Consider the following 22,578-nt stretch of genomic DNA (forward strand, 5'->3'; position numbering starts at 1 on the left):
ACCTGCAGCAGCTGCTTCATAAAATAGGCTGCTTTCTTTAAGGGGAGGGAATGACTTTTCTCAGTGTATTCAGTGGGCATAAACGTTAATACAGTTACCTACCTGTACATTACCTAGGTACACCTGATGCATGATTTAGTGCTATAAATGTTTATGCTTCTCATGTCAGTAAAGCTCTGCTTGTTTAATCACAACCATAGTACTCATAGGGAGCCATAATTGTTATGCTGTTGTTTGTAATCCATGTCAAAAGAATAATTTGAACAAATGCAAAGTTCTTTTAGGAAAGTAAGATTTCTTGTTTATTTTGAGGTGAAACCCAACAGAAACTAAATTATTTTACTACTTACTGGCAAAGTCATTCTTGCTACATTACATGTTTTAAAACTCACATCTCATTCAATTAAGATTTCATACCATTGACAAAATGATGCTGTCCTGAAAGAAAAATACTGCAATAGCTGCTATATACAAGCCATAAATAACCTGCAAGATTTTCAGGCTTCAAAAGGCTGAGGGCAGGAAGAGATTGTTTAAAGATTCATTTGAGCATTTCTTATTCAGTACATTTGTTGCATTCAGTAACAACAAAAATTCATTGAATCAAACAAAAGGAGTGGACTTAGATGGCAATGAAACACATTTGTGCTTTCGGACTTTTTTTACTTGTTTATCAAAACCAGAAGAAACACCATCCCCAGCCCAGTACTCCAAATGCAGTGTTCCACCTCCTTAACATCCCGTGCCATAAACAAGATAAACTGCTTCACCACATCGTTCAAAAGTTAAAGCACGGGATGCAGGTTATTGACAGTGGATCTCAGTAGATGCAGGATAATAAACGCTTCCTCAGTATTTAATACATCTAAGTCACATTCAAAAGTAGAAAGCCAAAAACATTTTCATGCTCTTCTTTTTTGGTGAACAGTTTTTAGGTCTGCTATACCTGGATGAAAACCAGATTTAGCCCTTCAGAGTGCTGTCATTTGTATGTTGCGATTGTCATTTGTTGTGGCGTTTTTTCAAGTGGATCTTGGGTAGTGACATAGGGGACCAATACATGTATGAGCACAGAGGGAATGGCAATGAAAACTGTGTAGAGGAGAATATTGTTTAAAGTAAGGATTTGTTTTAAAAAAGCTTTTATGTCCTGGTTCATTCACAGACCTGTTTGTGCTATAATACAAAGGTTAGAAATGATCAAAGAGGGTTTAAATCTATAGCCCTGGTCACAGTGTAAAAAAGCAAAACAAAACCCAAACCCCAAAATAAAACACACAAAACCCCCACATGTTCCAATATAAAAAAATATGCTTAAATATGTTGTCTGCACATCTGCACACGATACGAACACTGAACTCTGTTATCACAGTACTGTTCTGTTTCAGTCTCCTCCATACATTCTGAGAGCTCCTTCTTTCTCTTTTTTGGGGAAAAAATAATCATTCTCAGGCCAAGAACGGCCCCTATATTTACACAGCTGTGCGACATCCAATGCAGAAGAGGCAAGGAAAAATCCATGCATAAAAGCCAAAGTAAAGACATAGCCATTTACATACTCAGCTTTTACTGACCTGCCTTTTAGAGTTCGTTGTCAACAGGTTGAGTTATTGAGCAGTAGGAAACACAACAAGCCTACGTGTTTCATGCACGTGTATGTGTGATACACAGTACGTCACATTCTGTTGCAGCTGCATAAATTCAGCATATATCTGGTGAAACTAAGGTAATTTCTGTAGAATGCTTAAAGTTGTAGCCACAGACAGATTTGGGTTGACTGTGAGGTTTCAGTTTGGTGACCGTACCAACAAGTCTTGGCCAGGAAGAGGAGAAAGCAGAAAAGATTGGTCCAAACTGAAAGAGATCTTTTTTTTTTTTAGTGTAGGAAGGAAACATGGCGAAAACTTGGTCTGAGCAGAAATGAAATGCATTGATGTTTTCTAACTTTCAGCTCCACGTCTTCTGGATGAAACACATCCCTAAATTGAGTTCTAATTGATAAATATTTCCTGTTCCTTACAGATCAATTTACTTTTACTTTCTTCTTCACAAATTTACCATCCAATAAACAATTTCCACCCTGCACATTAGTGTGCAAATATCTTTCCTCTTGGAAATCAATAGCAGATGTCTTTAGATTCACTGGGACCAGAAATGGTCTGAGCTGCTGAAGATACAAACAATTAATTAAAAGATCAACGCAAAACCTCTTAGGCAAATCTTCAATCTCCTTTTTTGCTATTTCCTTTCCTTGTACTATTTTGATAGCCCATAAAAGGAGTGATTCCAGCAAATCAGTCTCTTAGGGAGACAGCTACTGCAAACAGGGAAGAGCTGGGGCTAAGGAGACGTGGCTGCAAAGCCACTCTGCGTAGGGGTGACTCATCTTTGGTAATTGCTCTGGAGCCCCTGGCTGCTGAGTAAATCCCAGAGCAAGACACATATTTAGGGGTTCTGACCAGCTCCAGAGCTTACATCCTGCTTTATCTCCATCTGGAAAGGTGCATCATTGGTGCTCCAAACACCACCTCTGAGAACCTACAAAACACCAGTCAAAAGAAAAATTACAGTGGGTTTTTTGCCTTAAAGATCCTTCATAGCAGTTTTAAAGCAGAAGCTATTAAGTGCTGAGCAGAGTTTAAAAACACAAAAGACTCTGCAGAGACCTATTTGAAAGATGTCTGTAGGTAACAATACATAGACTTGTAGTCTGGCTGTCTTCACAGTATATCATCGTGTTACATTTTTATGGTTGGAATTCAGTGTCTCGATTTGACCACGAACAGAGGAAAGATAAATCACAGTGCCAGAGTCTGATTCCAAAAGCTACAGCGCATTTGTGAAATGCACTTAATGGACAGCTATTGATTGCATCCAAAAGCTTCAGGCAAAGCAATACAAATACTTTGCACTGTGATATGTGAGCAGATAAAAATCAGTGATAGAAATGCTGTGGACTGCTCTAGGATACCCTTAGCCACTTCTGCCTTTTATAAGTAAGATGTAAACAGGAATATCTAAAATACCAGTAGGCCACATATAGGACATTTACCTGTTACAGGTGCTGTTTATGTGCATAGAGAAATAATATGTGTATGTTAATTTAGCTAATTCCATGCCCACGCTGGGAGCTGGGCAGGTGGAACAGGCCTCTCGCTCATGTCCCGGATTCCTTATAACATTTAAATTAATCACCACACTATGTATTTTGAATAAGCTTCACTTTGATAATTGGATTCTGTAAGGCAATAAATGTAAACAGAGAGTGCACAGCAAGACCAGAATAGCCCCATTACAACATCACAATGAGAAGCATTTCATTTTAAAGCATAAAAATACATCTTTCCAGAGGTATGTCGCCTCCTCTGTTCTGGGAGCTGGAATGATGCAGATAGCAGTAAGCCCTTTTTGCATACCTAGTGTTTTCATTGTTGCTGTCAAAACCATCCAGTGTATTTCTGTGCTAGCTATTATTACATCTGTTGCTAACAGCCAAGTGGTAGAAGGCGTTACAGCTTTGAAGGCAAGCAGATGAAGGCTATTTACTCAACAAAACAATATGGCAATTTCCAATTTCTTAGGCAGTGATTAAAAAAGCAGTTTTCTACTGGTATCAACAGTGAGGAAAAGCTGGTGGATGCCATGTCAGCCATGTCAGAGGTCCTGAATGTATGGCTTGATTTTCACTTAGAAGCTGGTATTACTGTCAGACTGCTGATAGATCAATGCGGTTGCCTGAATTGGTGCTTTTATCCCAGGTGTTCAGCTTTGTGGGGGTCGTGCCTGGCCTGTTCCCAGTCATCTGGAGAACAAAACAATATTGAAAATAGATGTATGTATTTTGCTAAACCACTCTTATTTGGATGAAGTAAAAGCTTGAAAACATTTATTTATATTACAGAGTTGTCACAGCCTTGAAAGCGTATGCCATAAAGGGTTTTCAAACAGGTATTGCCAGGATCTAAAGTGATTGGCAGTGATCACTTAATAATACCTATCACTTCAGAAGTCTGGTTCTTTATAGAAATAGATGTCTTTAAGGAGAGCTAGAAAAGCATATTCATGTGTTGGCTTATTTAACAGTTTATTCCTCAAGCTTAAATGTAAAAGTGCTCTATAAAAAAGCCATCATCATCAGATAAATAGGTTGCCAAAATGCTGCTTGAATGCATAATGCAAAGTCCATTACAAATGGTGGGAGCATAAACCTTTGTTTAATTTTATTTGGTATTTTACCAGAAACCAGAATACTGTCCTTTGCTTTCAGAACATACTGTTGCTGCAACTTAATGCTCACTGATTGTACCCATCTACACAATGCATTAGGTTAGGTACTAAAAAATACCTGTGTGCTGCCTTGTGTCCTGTTCTTTCTAACAGAATTTAATGTGCAACACTTTCAAGTACAAAAGTCAAAAGAAAAAGGAAGGAAGGAATACTCACAATGTCCGAGTTGAAGGGTTTCACATTGATGTTGCGTGTTGAACTGCTGGTAAGGGACCAGACCTTGGTTTTGTGCTTAAAGGCAGCTCTAACCTTCCGGGGGAAAAAAAGAAACCCAGTGGAAGATTTCTTTTGCAAAGTTCATGTCTGTTTGCACAGGTGCAGGTGACAGTCCTGAACCGTAAAATCTTCAACCACAAATTGACAGAAAATGGTTTTTGAGGGTACAAATTCTGAAAAGTTTCTGAATTTTCTCATGAGGTTCCTGGAAAAAGGGCAGCAGTTCCAACATTTGTCTTTGATGTAAGACATTGGAAAGCTTTCTGAGCTTGGGAGAGACTAGAACAAAGAAACATTTCGGACTCCTTACCTTTAATGTGCCTGCTTAACATTAGTTGATTTCAACAAAGATCAAGAATTCCGTAATCAGCCCTGCCTCTCCAGACTGACTGTAGCAAAAGTCGTATCAATGCTTTAAGACTGAACAGGTTGTAAATACTAAATAACATCTCCACAGAGGAGTTGGAGTGCTACCGCTACATAGGAAGAAACAGCAGGCCATGGGGCAGAACTACTTAGTAGCATCCAGAAGAAATTGCTGTGGGAGAATCAAATTGTATTCCCCAAGCAGCACTCCCATGAGCCAGAAGTGGTGCTCGTAAGAAACTTCTGTTGTAACAGATGTTGCCGAGCATTTTCTGCTATCTGCCATGGGAGGAGAGGATAATGCAAGCTCCAGGCCCAGCAGAGATTGGTCTCCACATGCCCTGTTGACATCAGCCTTGCCTTAGCTTTATCGCAGCTCCTCTGAGACAGCCTTAATGCAAAAAGATGCCTGGATCCACTATGAAAACCTGAACTTCCTGCCAAGAAAAATACCTGGAGTATGTCCTACTCTGTTTGGTTTCCCATTAAGGGCTGCATGAGCAATGTCCGAAAGTATGTTTTCTGAGAATAGTATTTATTTTCCTCTTTCAAACTGCAGATGTAACAAAGCCAGAGCCAGTCCTGCATCCTTCCTTAGCACCACAGCCCATGCCCTGCTCAGCAGTGCTTCTTCCCTTCTCTTTTTTTTTTCTTTTTCAAACCTTTCTTAAGGTAAGTAAATTAAATGTCAAGCATGGGTCAAAATGCCACAAGTCAAAGTCACTACTAATGACTTGTATCAAGACTGTGTATTAATTGAAAGAAAAAAGAAATCAGTAGCATAGCAGGCAGTGATAATGGAGAGTCTTTTGTTTTATACTCATGTTACTTGAAATTGGTAACACCAACTTAGTTACAACTATTTGGTTACATACCTCTGAATTCAGAAGACAGTGAAACAGGAACATGAAAAATCCCTGAAAACAGATAAAAGGCAGAAGGGTGAATCTGACATACGATGTGTATTTCTTGCAGTATTGTATAAAGCAGGTATTGAGTAGCCGGAGATGCATAAATATCAAAGAGTGAGGCCAAACTGTGCCTTACATTAAACTGGAGACACCTGCAGCATTAGGTTACCATGAGGCTTGTCTGGACCTTTTCCTATTAAACAGCACCTCCTAATCATTGGGTGTCAAGAGAAATCTGGCTGTAGAGAACCAGGAATTCTGTTTTCATGACAAGAGAACTTTTCATCTGTGCTTGCAAAGACAAAGGCAGAGGGAAACGCCAGATCAACATTTTTCACATTAGAAAAGCAAGGTTTTAGCATTGTGAAAATTTTCACGACAGAATTTTGCCATCCTTGGGCTTTTTGGCCAATGGAAAGTGAAAATATTCCATACCTTTCCGCTCCCCAAAATTATTTTCTTTTGGGGGAATATTCAGCTGAATTTACTGTTTTCATTTTGGAGATAATTGGAACTTTTCTTGTCAGTTCATGGGAGAACTCTGTTGCACTCTTGTAACTATAGTGCTGTTTGTTCCTGAAACATAAAAGGATTCTTCCCCTTTGTAACCATTATTTGGGAAAGAATCACTATTGCCAGCACTGTATGGTCAGCACAGGCTTAAAAGACAGAGGAAGGAACATAGGAAAAAATGCAGTGAACACAGGCATGTGCAGACATTACTAATGATCCACCTACTGGATCTCAGCAGCAGTTTAATAGCCATAAACTTTTCCACCAGTTACTTACTTGTAGTGAATTGAAAACAGCAAATATATACTGAAATACTAATGCATGGGCATTGACAGCCAAAACCCCAAAGATCCACGAGCTTCCCAAGATCGGTAAGAGAACAGCGACGGCTTTAGCTGTTAGCCTGAAAGAGAAAACAAAACCAGGAAATGTGATGAGACAGTTAAACTTCAGCCCACACAGCAGGGAGTTTATCAGTCAGGGCTGTCTTGGCAGCAAGGCAGCGTGTGTATGACTCTTCTCCATAAAATTCTTTCAATGGCAAGTCTCTTAATTACTCATCCCTCATCAATGAAAATGGGGATAACAGAACTTCAGTATCATATGGGATAAATACAGATGGAGAGTCAGTAACTTGAGAGTGCAGGGGAAGAGACAGAGAGATGGTCACGTAAGTACTGTGGTCATATCCGCAGTTATAGTGAGGTAGTATTTGGTTGATGAGAAGTCAAGTCTAAGAGTCAAAAACAGAGAGCAGAAACTGAGAACAAAGGCAGCATCACATGGGAAAACAAATCCCACCATGTAGTACATCCAAAATACACTTGCTGAGCACTACAGCTGAGTCAAGATAACACAGAATTTCTCTCATAGAAAGTGACTTCGGATTTTTAGTCACCACAAATAAAAGAAATGTGATGTGCCGCTCGCTGCCAAATACAAATCCTCTAACACCCCAGTATTATTCTGCTGCCACCCTGCTTTGTTCAGAGTCAATGCAGAGAAATGTATGCCAGATACTGAAATAGCACGTGTGTCTTGGAGGTCCCTACTAACATGTTCATTCAGCTTAGCTTGGAGGTCTTGGCAGGATTTCCATAAAAGGTGGTATGACAGCTGAAAAGCCGATATAACTGAAAACATAAGAGGGATTTTTGGATTTGCGTTAATGAGTTGTGTACAGCTTGTGTGTTGTAGTGAAAGACAAAAAGAAACAGTAGTATACCAGCGAATGAAATCATCACATTAAGTTCTCTGAGGCAGCTGAATTCCAAGGACCAGACTCTATACAGAGAGTAAAACAAACGGAAACACAGCAAACAAAGGCATTGCGTTTAGACTTCTAAGATCACGGTTAGGTCTCTCCAGTGTATCACTGCCTCCTACATTAACCACCAAAGAACTGTGCACTTTCTAAACAGAGCTTATTTCCTTCATCAGCAACAGGAATTAAAGGCAGCCAAACCTCAGAGCGCTCAGGACCCTGTAGAACAGGCACAGGCAATATTTTAATGTCTTCTGCTTTGGCATAAACACTGCTAATATCTCTCTGGAACCCACTATCACTGAGCCACTTCCAAGGCAGACAGACATAACTGATAAAATTAAACTCACAAAGATTATTGCTTATCCCACACAACTGTCTACTCCTTAGGAAGCCCTCAGAGCACCATTTCTGATTCATGCTAATGAATTGCTCTAAAGAATTGTACCTTTGTGCCTGCATATACCCTGTAATATTCAAGGGTACCATAGTAATAGCCCTACGGAGTGCTTCTAGTGTAATCACAGAAAAATGACAAGACGACTGGATTACTCTAAGGAAGTCCTTGCCACAGGATGCTGTGGACATCTAAAAAGGAGCCTATAAATTGTCAGAAGACAATTCTGCTCTGGATTATTAAATGTGATAATTCAGATGCAGCTGCTTGTGCAGGAAGTCCCTAACCCTTTTTTATGGTGATAGGCGTATGTGATCAAAGAATCACTCTGCCTAACGTTTACAGTGGAGATACAGGGTTGGATGGACCCCCAGTCTATCACTTTAATCTGGGATGGCAGTCTGCCTGTTCTTGGCCTAATCCATCTGGCTTTTTGATTAAATCATTAAACACCTTCACAGCTTGTTTTCACGTCAGTTTGACCCAGTAAAGGCAGTGTGAAACAGAGCAGGGCTAGGTGACCACTAATGGAGTTAATAAGTCATCCCTCACATTTTCCGAGCACTGGGCAACCCAAAAGCATTCATGACATCTGACCGCTCTGTAATCACTCACTCAAAACCCACTATGAATCCCACAGGGTAAAACATTCTTGCTGTCAAGACACTACTAACCAGGCATCTAGTGCAATTTTGCCTGTCAGGGATGAAGAGAAGTCAAAACTTAACATACCCAGGCACCAGATTATCAGTAAAGGCTCTCAAAGGACAACCTTCTTCCTGGGCAGCCGAGTACAATTTTGGTGGTACAAAACAAAAAGCACAAAGAAGGGACCTGTCTTCATTTGAAACATCCTTGAACCAACAAGGCAGATCTAACCCGTACTTACCACAGCACGTACAAACACTCTACTCCTGCTGTAGCCCACAATATTTAAGCACATACTTACAATTAAATGTGCTTAAAATATTCCAGTGAATTTAGTCTATGGTACTATTATGGATAAAGAAGCCAAGAGGGCAGTGGGGGAGCAGGGCTAATGAGAATCCAAAAGTCAGTCCATGATCATTAAAGCTGTATTGTTTCAGAAATTAGCACATTTCTATTTAGCTGGAAACCTATGCAAGACAGAAAGTTGTTTTAGGGAGATTAATATCCTACTGCTGCCTCATACAGATGGAAGTGCAGGTTCAGGAGAGAGGTGCACAGAGCTGCATGACAAGAGAACACTTGTAATTACAACAAACATAAAACAAATGAGAAATTTGTACAACACAAGTCTATGAAGAAATCTGCTAATTAAACTTGGAGACATCATCTTCATTTCATGACCTGAGCACACACATCATTATAGCCTTGATTAAAAGTCTGTGTGGAAGAAATGCACAGGCTTCAGGTTTAAAAGGAAATCTGGGACAGGGGAAAATCGGGAATCTTTTTTTTTTTATATATATATTCCTGTATGGATTCGTATCTTTATGTCCTTGGCTACGAATATTTGTGCACAATTCAGTGTAATTCTGCAAAGGGTTTGTTCATCTAGAAAATCAAGGAATACCTTAAAGCTGGAGCTCTCCTATTTAATGCAAAATGTATTTTAAAAGATAGCTTGAAAACACCTAAAAAAAGTTTAATTTCTGTGGTTTTCTCCCTTAAGGTTAAAGCTCATCACCTCAGCTCTAACAGATGCTGTGCTCCACTGGGAGCTGCCAGCAGACCACTTCTTGCAATCACCTTTGTGCAGAAAAACCTGTGTAATACTACAGAGCCCTCAGGCCTTCAGGAAACTGCATCTGCAAGACTTGCGACTGGAGGGAGGATACACCAACACCTGGAAGATGGATTTAGGTACATACAGGTACCACGAGGGTTTAAATGTCCTCTCTAACCTAATACAGCAGGTGATTAGTATGCCCAACACAGCTACGCTTGCGAAACTGGCTTCATTATAGAGCACCCTTTTTTCTTTATCTCTTTTGTACTCACACTCTCAATTTGTAGTGAATTTGCAGTTTGAATATAATTTTCCCCAGCTGGTTTGTTGCCAAAAATAAGTTTTCATTATTTCTTTTTGAGTCAGAGCATAAAAAGCTTCATCTGTAATTTGTAGCTGGGGGCAGAATAGTGTGAGTTACTCAATTTCAGTGTTTTGAAAATCATTCTTGCAGTCTGGATTTTCAAGAGCTTTTAACATAACAAATACCTTATATATTTTTTAAAACTCATATATTAATAAAGCCTATTAGGCACTGTTAAGCACAGGGTTCAGCCAGCACATGTGCAGCAGAAATACATAGCTAACAATAAAAACAAAATGCAGACGTGGGATTTTTCATGCAAATGCTCTAATGTTTCATGCACATCCGTTTAGAAGAGCAGCCATATGCGGGTGAAATTCACTTATGACTGTCTAAGGGTCAGCTCTGCATATGTATCACTTAAATCTCATTAAGTCTTTTTTTTCTTTTGCTTGATTACTGCACAGCTTCCTATGGTTGCATGCTCTGAATTTCATCCTGTGTATGAAATTACCAGTCGAATGTGTTTATGAGCTTTACTCACAAAACACTCAGCTCTAGTGCTCCTGGTGCTCTGTTTTTCCCTTCTCCTTTCGCCTCCCCTTCCCATCCTTATTTATCTTTGAACTTTAAAAGGGAAAAATACTCAATGTAAAGCACTGCATCAGAACACCATTAACGTGGCAAGGTTAAAAATCTCAGCAATACAGAAGTTACTGTTCCGCTCAGCACATTAATTCCGATACGCTGCACATACTTCATTTTTTTTAATTCCCATTTTTCTTTGCTACATGAATATTTTAGTAGATTAGTTCTACTGCACGAAGATACAAAGCACGATGAAGTACATGTTGTTTTTGGAGAAGGAATACTGCATATGACTAAAACTGTTCAACCTTAAAAGTCACTACCATTGCTTGGACTTTGTCTGTGGCACTGCTGACATGAATAGCAACACTCTGTGGCAGGGGCAGGTCGTACTCTGCAGATATTGAGGTCCAGCCCCACCAGGGCTTCATAAACCTTGCTGAAATCTTTGTCCTTATACCCTAATGTGGCAGAAAACAGATCAGCCACTGCCTTATAAAGGACCCTCTATATTTCTCCTGCATGCCCCTTCTCGTGCTCTGGTTGTTGAAACTGGAAGCGACCTAACAGCCTGCTTCTCACATACACTTGGAAAAGTTCAGACATTGTTACTGTCCTGCAGTCTAATGGCATTCAGTTGGTGAGCTTCCTGTCTCTCTGCATCTATACACACTGAATGACCAGCCCTGGAATTAGGAACAAAGCAGAACCAGGACAAATATTTCTTTCCTTCTTTCTGTTCTTTTCTTTTGCCAATGTATTTATTTTAAATACCTGTTATTACTTTGACAGCTTCTGGGAAATGTGAAATATCTTGAGTCTGATTACATCTTTATATCCAGAGTATATATGGAACAGCCTTTGGGATATTACTAGCTGTACATGGACTATTTAGCAAATCACTGTACAGTTAGGGCTGTACCTCACTCTGCCCCAACACTAACAATCTCCTCAGCTGGGCTGCAGAGACTCCTGAAGCTCACCAAGAACCACTCTTTGCCATGACTTTTGATTTCTTTCAGCTTAGTATGGTTGTATTGCTAAAAACAGTCAGGTAGGGATGGGCACTGCACACCCAGACCTGCAGAGGCTGCCTTGCACAGACTGCGTGCCACTGCAATTTCATACATAGTCCCACTCGCCTGAGCACTCCCTGTGTGAATCCCACTGTCGGGGGGCAGGGAGGAATCCTTTGAAAATCCCTAGAAATTTTTCTGATGCACTTGTAAATATAGCAATAACATTATTCATTAATTGCTAATCCAGCTCTCCATGTAACATGCACTCACCTTTTGAGTCTCCCAGTGAAAAAGAGTATTTTTCTTCCCATTTCCTGTTCTTAAGAGTTTCATTCTAATTCTAGAGAAGTAACCCTTGCTCACCAGTCTTCCACTGCAAGTTTCTTCAGCTGGCTTTGTTTAGTTGCTTTTGTTCTCCATTCACTTCAGTGCAGGATTTGCTATTTTCTGTCTGTCTTCCTCAGTCAGATGGACTGTTTGTTAGCCAGTGGTTTACACCAGCTGAGATCCTGAAGCGTGCACTAATCCATCAGTAGAGAAAGTTTTCTGTGTTGGATAATTATCATAGCTGTACTGAAGTCCCAGTGTACAAGAAGTATGGGTTTCAACAGCTCTGAGCCGTATTTTCATGACCAACATCATATAAAATCATTGCACTGTTACTAAGTTACTAGAATGTTTTTCCAAGAGCAGAGTTGAGCTTTATAGTTTTATTACATTTGCAATTGGTTTGGAACAGCTCTAGTCAACTGAGATTGCTCCCTTCCCCTTATTTGATCTCTGCCCTTTTATGCTATTGCCCTGAGCACACTGTTGATATCTTACACCGATGCAGAACGACTACACTGACAGCTACAAGAAAGAAATTTCACTGCTTGCAGAAAGAAAACTTTATTACATCTGTGAAGGGACCCCTAATTCACAACTCAATTTTATTGGTCTTATATGGAGCACTAATCCTTTTTAAGACTTCTGACATCTGCTCTTCAGGCATGATGCCTGCTGAAGTAAGAACTAAATTCAGACCCATAAGGCAAGATTATAACTGGAGGAAACACTGTCTAAAAAAAAGGAAGTCCTTCCCAAGTCACCAAAATCACTACTCTGACAAATAGGCCTTCCAAATGAAATTCCTCATCAATGGAAGATTTGTCTGAAATGAGGACAAATTGAAGAATACTGATAACAAGTCACTGTTTTTAGAGACCTAGGCAGCCAACAGCGATGAAAATTGTCACAAGTCTTTGTGGCTGATTCAAAGCCACTGGTATAATTTGGAGCCTACAGGACCCTTCACTCCTCAGTAAAAAACAGCCAAGTCTCAGCAGTGCAATGCACTGTGAGTGGTAGGAGCAGCTCAGCAGAGCAGCCAAAGCACACACTGGAGTCAGTCCCTCAGGCTCCCTTCTAACTTAGCAACCAATTTTCTCCGCACACAGCGTGACACAGAGTAGGTGTTGGGGGTTTTTCAAAACAGAATTCATCTGTGCACTCTGCTGCACACCTTGATCTCTCAAGAGCACTAATCTCAAAGGCCAGGTGTGGATGTGAATTCTGCTCCTGCAACAGAGCAGGAGCTCATAAGCTACATGCACCTTTTTCTCCTCCTACACTTTGTCTTGGCTATATGGACAATAAGGCTGATGGCCCAAGGAATGTCTTTTAATTAGGACATAAACAGTTCCCAACTGATCTTGGGTGATTTATAGGGGCAATTGTAATAAATTTAAGAAATAAAATAATAAATAAATAAAAAGACAAAACCACTGGTAAGTGCAGATGCAATTTCCCATTTTCCCAAATGTTATTTGCCCTTTCAAAGTGATGCTGTGAAACTGAGTAAGAAACATTTACAGATGCTTCAGATCATTGCTTTCTGGTGGGTGCCATTTATAATCCAGGGAAGATGCTGCTGTTCAGACATATTGGAGCTATGAAAAAAACCCAAACTAGGCTACAACAGCAACTACATTCAGATTGATTTTTCTCATGTGCATGGGAAGGGGGTGGCATTACTCCTTCTCTGTTACACTCGGTGTACAATGCCGAGCTCTCTCAGCACTGACCCTCGTAAGAACACAGATGCTGTCAAAGCAGTGCTACTTCTCATAAGTCTTCTCAAAGGCTAAATCTGCCTTCAGTAGATACAGCTTTTGCCCAGAATATAGGTCTGGGCTCAAATAATTCTTCTGCCTAAGGGACTGTAATTCCCTTTTTTCCAAAAGAGCACTTAAGACTCCCCACGTGATGCTCGTTCTTGCCTACCGATCCGGCTCCATTTACATTAAATTATGACATACTCACTGGGTCAGGTGTACCCCACAGATGAGTCATGGGGCAGTCCCCTGAGAGAAGCAAGTCCTTCCTAATCCTTGCTTTATTTTATACTTACAGTAAATATCCAGTGGAGCAGGGACTGAAATTCAAGTCTCCCTTCAAACCCCCATCAAGCCTAACAAAATTATGGCCATGACCAGAAATGGAGGTACCTTAAGAATTTTAAAGCTGAGAAGGCAGTTCCAGGGGCTGGCAGCATTGAGTTTCGACTTCAGCACCTAACAAGGGATTTAGGAATCCATGCCTTGCTAAGGCCTCCCACAGCAAGTACCTTGTCACCTCCATCACATCCTGATCCTAGAACTAACAAAGAAAAAAAATACTTCCCAAAGGAAGTAGTAAATACTTCACTAAAACATGTCCTTCTCCTCATCTTTAAAGCAAGCTATTAAAATAAAATGAAGAATTAAAAATGTAATATCCTTGCAAGCTGGATTTTCAGTGGTTAATATTTTCCCTGGGGAACAGAATTTGCAAAGGGATTTTTTCCATTCTCTTTCTAAAATACCTTTCTTCAACATTTTTGGACAGTAATTTTCTCATTGCGGTGCTGCTGAGACAGCATCCTCTGCCACTTGATGTCCAAGGTTACAGCTAATTTTCCACTGAACTTTGCCATTGAGTCATCAAAGAAAATAAGAGCTTATTCTCACAGTAGAAGAATGTTCCACATCCAACCAAGGAGTGTGAATATTTGGGTTTGGATGAGGCCATACAGTACCTGCACCAAGAGGCTCTCTACCACAGGATACTCAGCTGTTCATTCCCAAGAGACACCCAATAGCTTCCCTGTTCTGAGTTGTCTACATTAAAAGCTAACTGGCAGCTTGTTAGCAAATAGTCTTGTTGCATATTGGTGCTTTAATCATCAAAACATCGTGTGACTCTGCTTCCTTTCATGCTCTGCTTCCACTGAAGCATCACTTGAACCTCGGGAACAGCCCCATGTAACTGAATATGTTTTCTTTTTCCCATAGCAACCTCCAAAAGAACATGCAGTATAAACATTTCCAGTTAGACAATCACTTCAGCTCTGCTGAGGATCATCATAGGTGAGCAATGAGACAATCCGCTTGTGTACAATCATTAGCAATAACTTCACAATCAGTGGTACATTTCTTTAACATGCAGGTAGACCGAAGGGTTGGCTGTTTGCTGCAGTCACATGTTACACCCCAAAAATGTGGCTGCTGGGAGAAATGTGGGCTGTTTGGGAGACTTGGGCAAGGGGTGACAGAACAGATTTCCCAGTGGTTGGTGCTGATGATCGTGGCCAGAAGCCAAAATAATCAAATTCCCAGAAAACCATGTGGAAAATTTAAGCAGTTTAAATGGAGAAGAACAAGCCCTGATCCTTCCAATAGAGAAGATTTATGAACTTCTTGAACACAAACGGTTCCCTTCCCAATTTCAAAGAGTGTTTGACTCTTCCTTAAAAGCTGGCTTTGGAGTTACTTTAAAGGAAGTAAGAGGGAAAAAAATAGAAAATATTACCCACTTCCTCTTAGTTCATTGTTTTAAAAAGAAAATAAATTGCAATGTTCTAATGCATCAGGTCTTTTCATATAGCATGTTATTACCAAGCAATAGTTTGTTTCCAAAGGTGGAACAGTTGTCTTTTCAGTTTGCATCTTACAGAGCAAGCACCCAAAGGAGAGAGCATCATTTTTTAACTCGCAAGCAGACAACAAAAACTATGCAGGAGGATTTGGTTTATCTGTACGCAGTAGCCATGAGCTAGTCCTGGGTTGGAAAAGGTCATAGTATTATTTATGTTTCTAGGTCAGACAAAGATATCAAGTAATTAATTGCCAAATAGGACATAGAGTTAGTTATAGGAGCAACATATTAATAGGATAATCTAACCTTGGCTCCTCTGGACACTCTGCATATGTGAAAACAGATGTTCCTTCAGACTCCCTGCTTCTCCTAAGAGGGACCTAGCGCCTAGCTCTCTGTTGGACTCAGCCCAGGAGAAAGTTTGTTACAACAGCTTATTCCCAGAAAACTCATTACCTGTTTCTTCCAAGGACAAGGCAATGGAAATGTCCCAAAGGGCTAGATCCTGCCTGTGGGTGCCAGATGGACCAGGATAATGTCATCTACTTTTTTTTCTCCAACATTTGCACCTAATTATTTCTTCCAATACAGTCTCCATTGTTTTCAAAGCTCTCAGTGCAGGACTTCTTCCATCTCATGACAACTTTCTATGTAGACTGTCCCTAAGTACATTGCCAGCGTGAGGCATGAATCTGCATTAGCCCAACACTTACTATTTTTAATTGGCTAAATCTCTGCAAGTCTTGAAACAATGTACTCAAAATTAGTCTTATCGCACTATTTACAACCATCTAAATCTTATAGTTATTATAGCCTGCGGTGAAAATCTTTGTTTTCCTGGCAGTAAACTGAGATGACAGACACAGTGCCAATACAGAGGGATAGTCAAATTACAGATGTTATGAAAAGGACCTCATAGTGTTCACTTACCCTACAGAACAGGAAATTTGAGGAAAGAGTTCACATGACTGGAATACTGATATGAAAGAACACGGCTTGTTCAGAATGGACACGCAGGGAAAAATAAAGGGTATAGCAAAAATGAAGACCTGCTCAGAGCCAGAAACTATAGTCAGACTTTTCAACACGCTCTGTATAAAAATAAAGGCAAAGGAAGCAGGAACTGTATGGCAGCACACATCTACCTTGGCTTTCCAAACCAGGAGGCTAATTAGGATGGTGTCTTTCTACCCCTAAACATCTCAAGAGTTGTCCAAAGTGCAGGATTAGGAGTTAACACAAAGACATGCCTGGGAAGACTGAGAAAAAAAACAGCCTCAAAGAGCTGGGCTTATAGAAGTCTGTAGGTCTGGCTCTTAGCTTGAAGTCAGTGGGGCTCATAGTTTAATTTAGGATGATGAAGTAACAATCACATCAATCCATACACAACATTTTGTGGAATAACATTTACCCTCCAAGGATCTGAACTCTGAAAATGATCTCTTGACCTAAAAAGTCTCAGTGACCCTTCATTATTCAACGTTACCAACAGAAAGATCATTCTCCCATTTCCATGGCAACAGTACAAGTGAACAGCAAAAGCTATCAAGGTCAGGCATATAAACTGAGAAAGAAAAGTAATTTTCTGTGTAATGGTTCATATGAACTTTAACTGCAGTAGTGGCAAATAAATAGCCATATACTTGCTTGATCACCTGTCTCAAATGTACATAAGGGGAAAAAAAGGAATTGCTGAAGTACAACAATCACTGCCTTGCTCTCTGGGACTGACACCTGCTCTAGTGACTGCTGCTTTGGAGGGGAATGCAGACTGCAGGAAAGCATTGAGCTATGCAGTGCTGTAATATGAGGAACCTGATTTCTTATATAGCGAGCATTAAAGAAGCTGGTCAATATATGGCTTATCATGTTGATCAAAGTTCAGGTCATAACTGCAGAAAAGCCCAGGTAGAAAAGTTAAAGGAGTCAGAATTCCTGCCTTCTCCCAAGGACCTGCTGCACATGGAAAACATGAAAAAATCTTATTACCTCCCTACTAACCTACTGAGAGCATCAAGGCGCTGTCATGCCAGGCTCTGGTCCCCATCTCTTTTCTCTGTCACCCTTTGCAACAGCTGTGACATCTCCAGGAGCAGGTTTGCAGGCTTTGGCCAGCTCTGGGGCACGGAGACACATGGCTGATGGGGACCTGCCCCAGTGCCAGCACCAGTGGCTGAGGCTCTTGGGGCTTCCTGGAACCGTCTCAAGCCCTTTCCTTTATTAAGATGCTGTAGCACTGGGTACAGCTGCAGTTCCATATACATTATGAAAACGAAAAATAGACTCTGTGGCCATTTCTCTTTTTAATTTCTGACCTAAGGATTTGCTGCTTCTGTTCTGTACAGTGGGCTCAGACAACAGCTCATGATAAGTTCATTGATGTGGCTCCATACATATTTATATCATTACTGCTTACCTTTTTTGAACAAGTAATCTTAGTTATTACTATCTCTGCTCACATGAGAACACTGAAGGCTGCTTTGTTCTGTTGCTGTATTTGGGTATTCCCTAGGTTTTTAATATCTTTATTAAAATAAGGTAACTCATTTGGGAAGGCAGCTGGAGAAGCTGTGTGGACTCACTGGGGACAATAAACACAGCAGCGTTAGAGAACATGGCTCTTCATGGGGTGACTACAGCACCTCCCTTCAAAAATCTCACTGTTCTGACATTCTCATACTTTCAGTTACCATCTGACTTAACTCACTTTTTGATTATTTCTAATATTCCCTGAAAAAAGGGCTTTTTATTCAATTTCTTTCACTAAAATGTTTCTGCCTCACATCTTTTTCAATTGAAAAGAACTGGGCATAATTTCCAATTTCTATTTCCAAACACCTGTAACATAGCTGCAGTTAAGCACATTTTATTACTTACCTGAAGATAGTATATAAAAGTTAAAAAGGATTTTTATTCTAAAATAGGACATTTGCTTCATTGTAATTACCTGTATTTTTCATTTATTTAATTTTATTTTGAGAGCATGCTGTCAGGAAAATACATAAATCACCCTTAGCTAAGAGCTCTGCCAGGCTGGGGAGTGATTTACAAGGATGCTTAGAGCTCTGCACAAGGTGCATGTTTAAATAAGCATTTACTTTCTGCAATGCCATAACTATAATATTTGTCGTATTATTCTGCATAAAGCTGACACAGAGTTCTAGGATTATAAATTGGACCAAGGATGTAAATGCAGCGGTTCGGGCAAACTCTTGAAGTTATTGCTGTTCACAATGAATTGCACCATTTCATGATCAACAGCCAGCATTTAATTGTTACCCTGGTTCAGGCATAAAGCTGTGACTCATGACAATGCACTTCTCCCTACCAGTACTTCCATGGCCTGAAATCTGATCTATAATTAGGACATCTCTAAAACAAAAGAATACGAACTTCAAAGCTCCTTTTCACAGCAGATTTTCAAAAGCTGAACCTTTCTGTTGCTATAATTCTGATTAAGAACATGCTGTTCTTTAGACATGCTGGGGCGGGGGTGGGGGGAGTGGGTGACACCACACTTGCACACCTGCATTTTTCCCATACATCACTATATTATATCACTGACAACATCTTTGATCCAACTCCTGAGTCTGCTGGCACTTTGTATACCATAAAAGACTCATCAGGAATGATTCAGCCTTTGGCATGGGGCCAGCAGAGAGTTCTGTTCTCATTAAATGCCATAATAAACCCTGATTTGACTTAAGGAGGTCCCATCTCAATGCAGTGCACCCGCAAGCTCCTACAGAGAATAGCTTTCACCTGCAGCGACTGCTCTTAGCATCCTTCAGGGACTGCCAGGGTGATACCAAGAAATGAATAAGCACAACGTAGGTTTCTAGACACTGAAGGTGGGAAATAGCTGAAAGGTGGCTTGATGTAGCCCTTTCCCTCATGCCCTTCCCTTCTATTACTGACTCCATCATGCTAAAAGCAGTTTTATGACAGGGATTCAATAATCAAGTTTTAATCAACTTCATTCCTGCCTTCCTGACACGCGGATATGAAAACAAACTAAGTGTAGCTAATGAAAAGTATTTTATCCTTATACTCAGAAAATCCAGCATCTCTTAAATACCAGGTTTTCCTTGTATATTTTGTACCTGTATGTTGTATCTTAGTGCCCTTCCTACCACAAGACAGAAATAGGCACATGAGTATCAGAGCCGCTAGTTCCTTTGAGCCCACAGTCATCAGGCCCTGATCACACTGGAGTAGTAAATCCTGTTTAAGGAGAAATGACAGAAAGCATTTGCCACAAAGGATGATTTTGTCTCAGAAGGAGACAACTATGAACAAAATGAGCTGTGCAAAGACTCACAATGTTATCTTTGCCAACTAAGCCACAAGACAGAATCCGTTGTCACTCCTGGCACCAGAATTAGCCCTGCAGACATTTGTGTGACCACTTCTGAAAGCCATTCAAAGAAAGACAGACACCCAGCAGCTCTCCAGGTGATCAACTCCATTGCTTTGCAACTCCCTTCCCACTACTGGAAGCTTAAGGATATTTGAGTTTTAAGCCTATTACTATTTGTCTTTTTTACTGTGGTTTTGCAGTAAATGGAAACATAGCAGCTATGTTTTACATACTTTCAGACTTGTATTACTCCTTGCAAGATGTGCCTGAAATTCACCTGAATAATCACAACATGGCCTAGAGCCTTTCTCCAGTGCTGTGACTCTTAGCATCTGTGGTAAAGAAAGCACTACACCACCATTACTGTCATTATTGTTGCTAAAAGATTAGCACTTCCTCATTAATACTCTCATTGGCAATATTCAGACCCATGTTATTTTTAGTCTAAAACTCTCAATCTAATAAAGAGATACCCAAATTGCATTTGTATTTGTTATATTCAATGAGCCAAAAATTTAATTAGATTGAAGACATTATCATTGGCAGAAGCACTTGAGCTCACTAATTGTCATTGCTTAATACTTTAATTTTAATTATTTCCTTTATTGCCAGTCAATTCTCCTCCTTCCAAGAGTTTCCATGAGATGCATCACTCACGCTGTTTGAAGTCATGTTCAGTGAACACTCTTCCTTACAGTTAGAAATTGTCAAGGAAAGGAATTGCTGGAAGCAGATTTGGCCTGCCACACTGCTCTCCTTCAGCAAATGGGAAAAGCTCTATTCCCCTTCAGCAGAGCACACAAAAGTAAGGGATTCCATTTATCTGAGGGTTGCAGTGTAGCATTTGCCACCCAGAAAGGCACAGAAAGGATTTTCTGATGCTATGGATTTTGCATCCCATAGACTCTCAGAAGAGTTTGAAGATTATAATAACCTGCTCCTCATACCTCTTGGAAAGGGAAAAAAAGAAGAAAAAGAAGTTCTCTAATGGTCTCACAAAGGGGTGAAGTTCAGTTGTGAAGGAGATGATGGTATCTCCTTTGGCAGGAGAGCTCTCATGAGGGCTTTGAGCAAGTGCCGCGATTGACAAGTAAGTTCTGTGACAATGAAGGGCTGCACAGAATCCTTTGGAAGAGAAGTCTTTGGAAACCAAATGACAAGAAACAGGAATGGACTCACAAGAACTAAATGCAACAAATGCACAGGATCTTGCAGAATAAATCCTGATGCTGAACGCACCGTAACCATCAGCACTACCCACTAAGCTTGGAGGCGGGCAGCATGTTTATAAACACAGTGAAACAGTGATGCAGAGTCATGGCATGGAACAGATCATTGATTAAACGGATGAGCAATTTGCCACAGTGCATTCAGTGTGCTGCAGGGATATAATAGATGGCTTTGTAAAGTGCTTTAGAATGGTCAATTACACAGTTAAACCATACAGATGTCTGTGGCATCAGGAGCTGCTGGAGGACAGCCCTCTTGTATCTGTCAAAGACAAAATCCTTCTGTACAGCTTACTTGGTTTCAAATATACAAAGTAAGGATGGGATTTGCATTAAACCCAAATACTCTGCTTTTAGTTTCATGCTGAATGGCTGATGCTATATTAAAAAATGCTGAATAAACTAACCCAAGATCTTACATGACTGCTTGCAAGCTGAGTTTTCCTTGCTCCTGTGCACTGCAGCTACTGCCATTTGTTCCAATTTTCAGTCATTAATTTAACTAAGCAGAAAAAATGTTTTTCCTTCACCTAATACAGAACTAAGAGGCTGTTTTATTATTTTACTGAGTGAAGATTAAGCTTTGGAGGATGAAGGAAATACAAATGGAAGAAAGAAGAATGGGGTAAAAAGCTAAGAAGTATCTCTAATTTTGCCGTAATTGCTTTCTCTGTGGCTGATGATGATAGCTATCACTGCTGGTTCATCAGCTTCCAAGTGCACACTTTAGAAAAAAGATGGAGGTTTTTCCAACTCATTGGGCTATTTCAGAGCAAGCAATGAGAAAGTATTCAGTAAGACCTGGACTTGGCAATTTAGTCAAGAGAAGTTAACGAGACTGTCTCTTCTAGACAATATAATGCAAAAGTGACCTTGGCTGGGAACTTGCAGTGGTATGGCTAAAGGTGGCATCTGTTCCTAGACTAAAACTGCCATTCCTGCAGCAGAGATGCGCTTTGCATTTCTCCCTCTATTATGATTAACATTAGTCTTTGTGCAAAACTAAGATCTTTGAAAAGTATTATTATACTTTAACCCTTGTAATCCAGAAGATACATAACTCACATAATCAAACAACTACCTGTGATAGACTCAATCAGGGAAGAGCTCTCCCCATGGGAAATGAAATGTGCACATTTCCAAAACACTGTCAGCATTGGATATCTTTTCTCACTGTGACAGAGAATAACTTCCCAACTAAACATAGCAATGAGTCTTTAAAGGAGTAAAGCAGCAAGACAAAAGCTGTGTGAGTCCCAATCAGAGTTAATGAATGCACTGAGTTCAGTTAAGACTTTACATGCAGCAGAAATAAGTAAGAAAAATAATTCAAATGATCCATAACTGAGAAATGTAATCATGTGCCTTTTCAAGCACGTGAGCAGTTCCATTCATCTGCTTTACAATTCCATTAATCTGCTTTACTTGCATTAGAAAACTACTCATACATGTAAACTCAAATATATGATTAATTATTTCCCTAACAGAAGAATGGCTAATACAACTAAATGTT

At 40.1% G+C, this 22,578-nt stretch overlaps 1 protein-coding gene across 3 annotated transcripts in view; it reads right to left on the reverse strand.

Annotated features, from left to right (window-relative positions):
- Window positions 1–275: 275 nt before the first annotated feature.
- Window positions 276–22,578, reverse strand: part of ADGRD1 (adhesion G protein-coupled receptor D1) — a 145,389-nt gene continuing 123,086 nt past the window's right edge. For all 3 annotated transcript variants that reach the window (XM_065692482.1, XM_065692483.1, XM_065692481.1), the window contains 4 exons: window positions 6,570–6,696; window positions 5,745–5,786; window positions 4,444–4,536; window positions 276–3,802 (listed from right to left, as the gene is read on the reverse strand). In XM_065692482.1, the coding sequence (XP_065548554.1) occupies window positions 3,707–3,802; window positions 4,444–4,536; window positions 5,745–5,786; window positions 6,570–6,696 (358 nt within the window). In that variant the 3' untranslated portion in view covers window positions 276–3,706. The remainder of the gene's footprint in view (window positions 3,803–4,443; window positions 4,537–5,744; window positions 5,787–6,569; window positions 6,697–22,578) is intronic.

The sequence above is a fragment of the Lathamus discolor genome, chromosome 12, assembly GCF_037157495.1.
Source record: "Lathamus discolor isolate bLatDis1 chromosome 12, bLatDis1.hap1, whole genome shotgun sequence".
Classification (NCBI taxonomy): domain Eukaryota; kingdom Metazoa; phylum Chordata; class Aves; order Psittaciformes; family Psittacidae; genus Lathamus; species Lathamus discolor.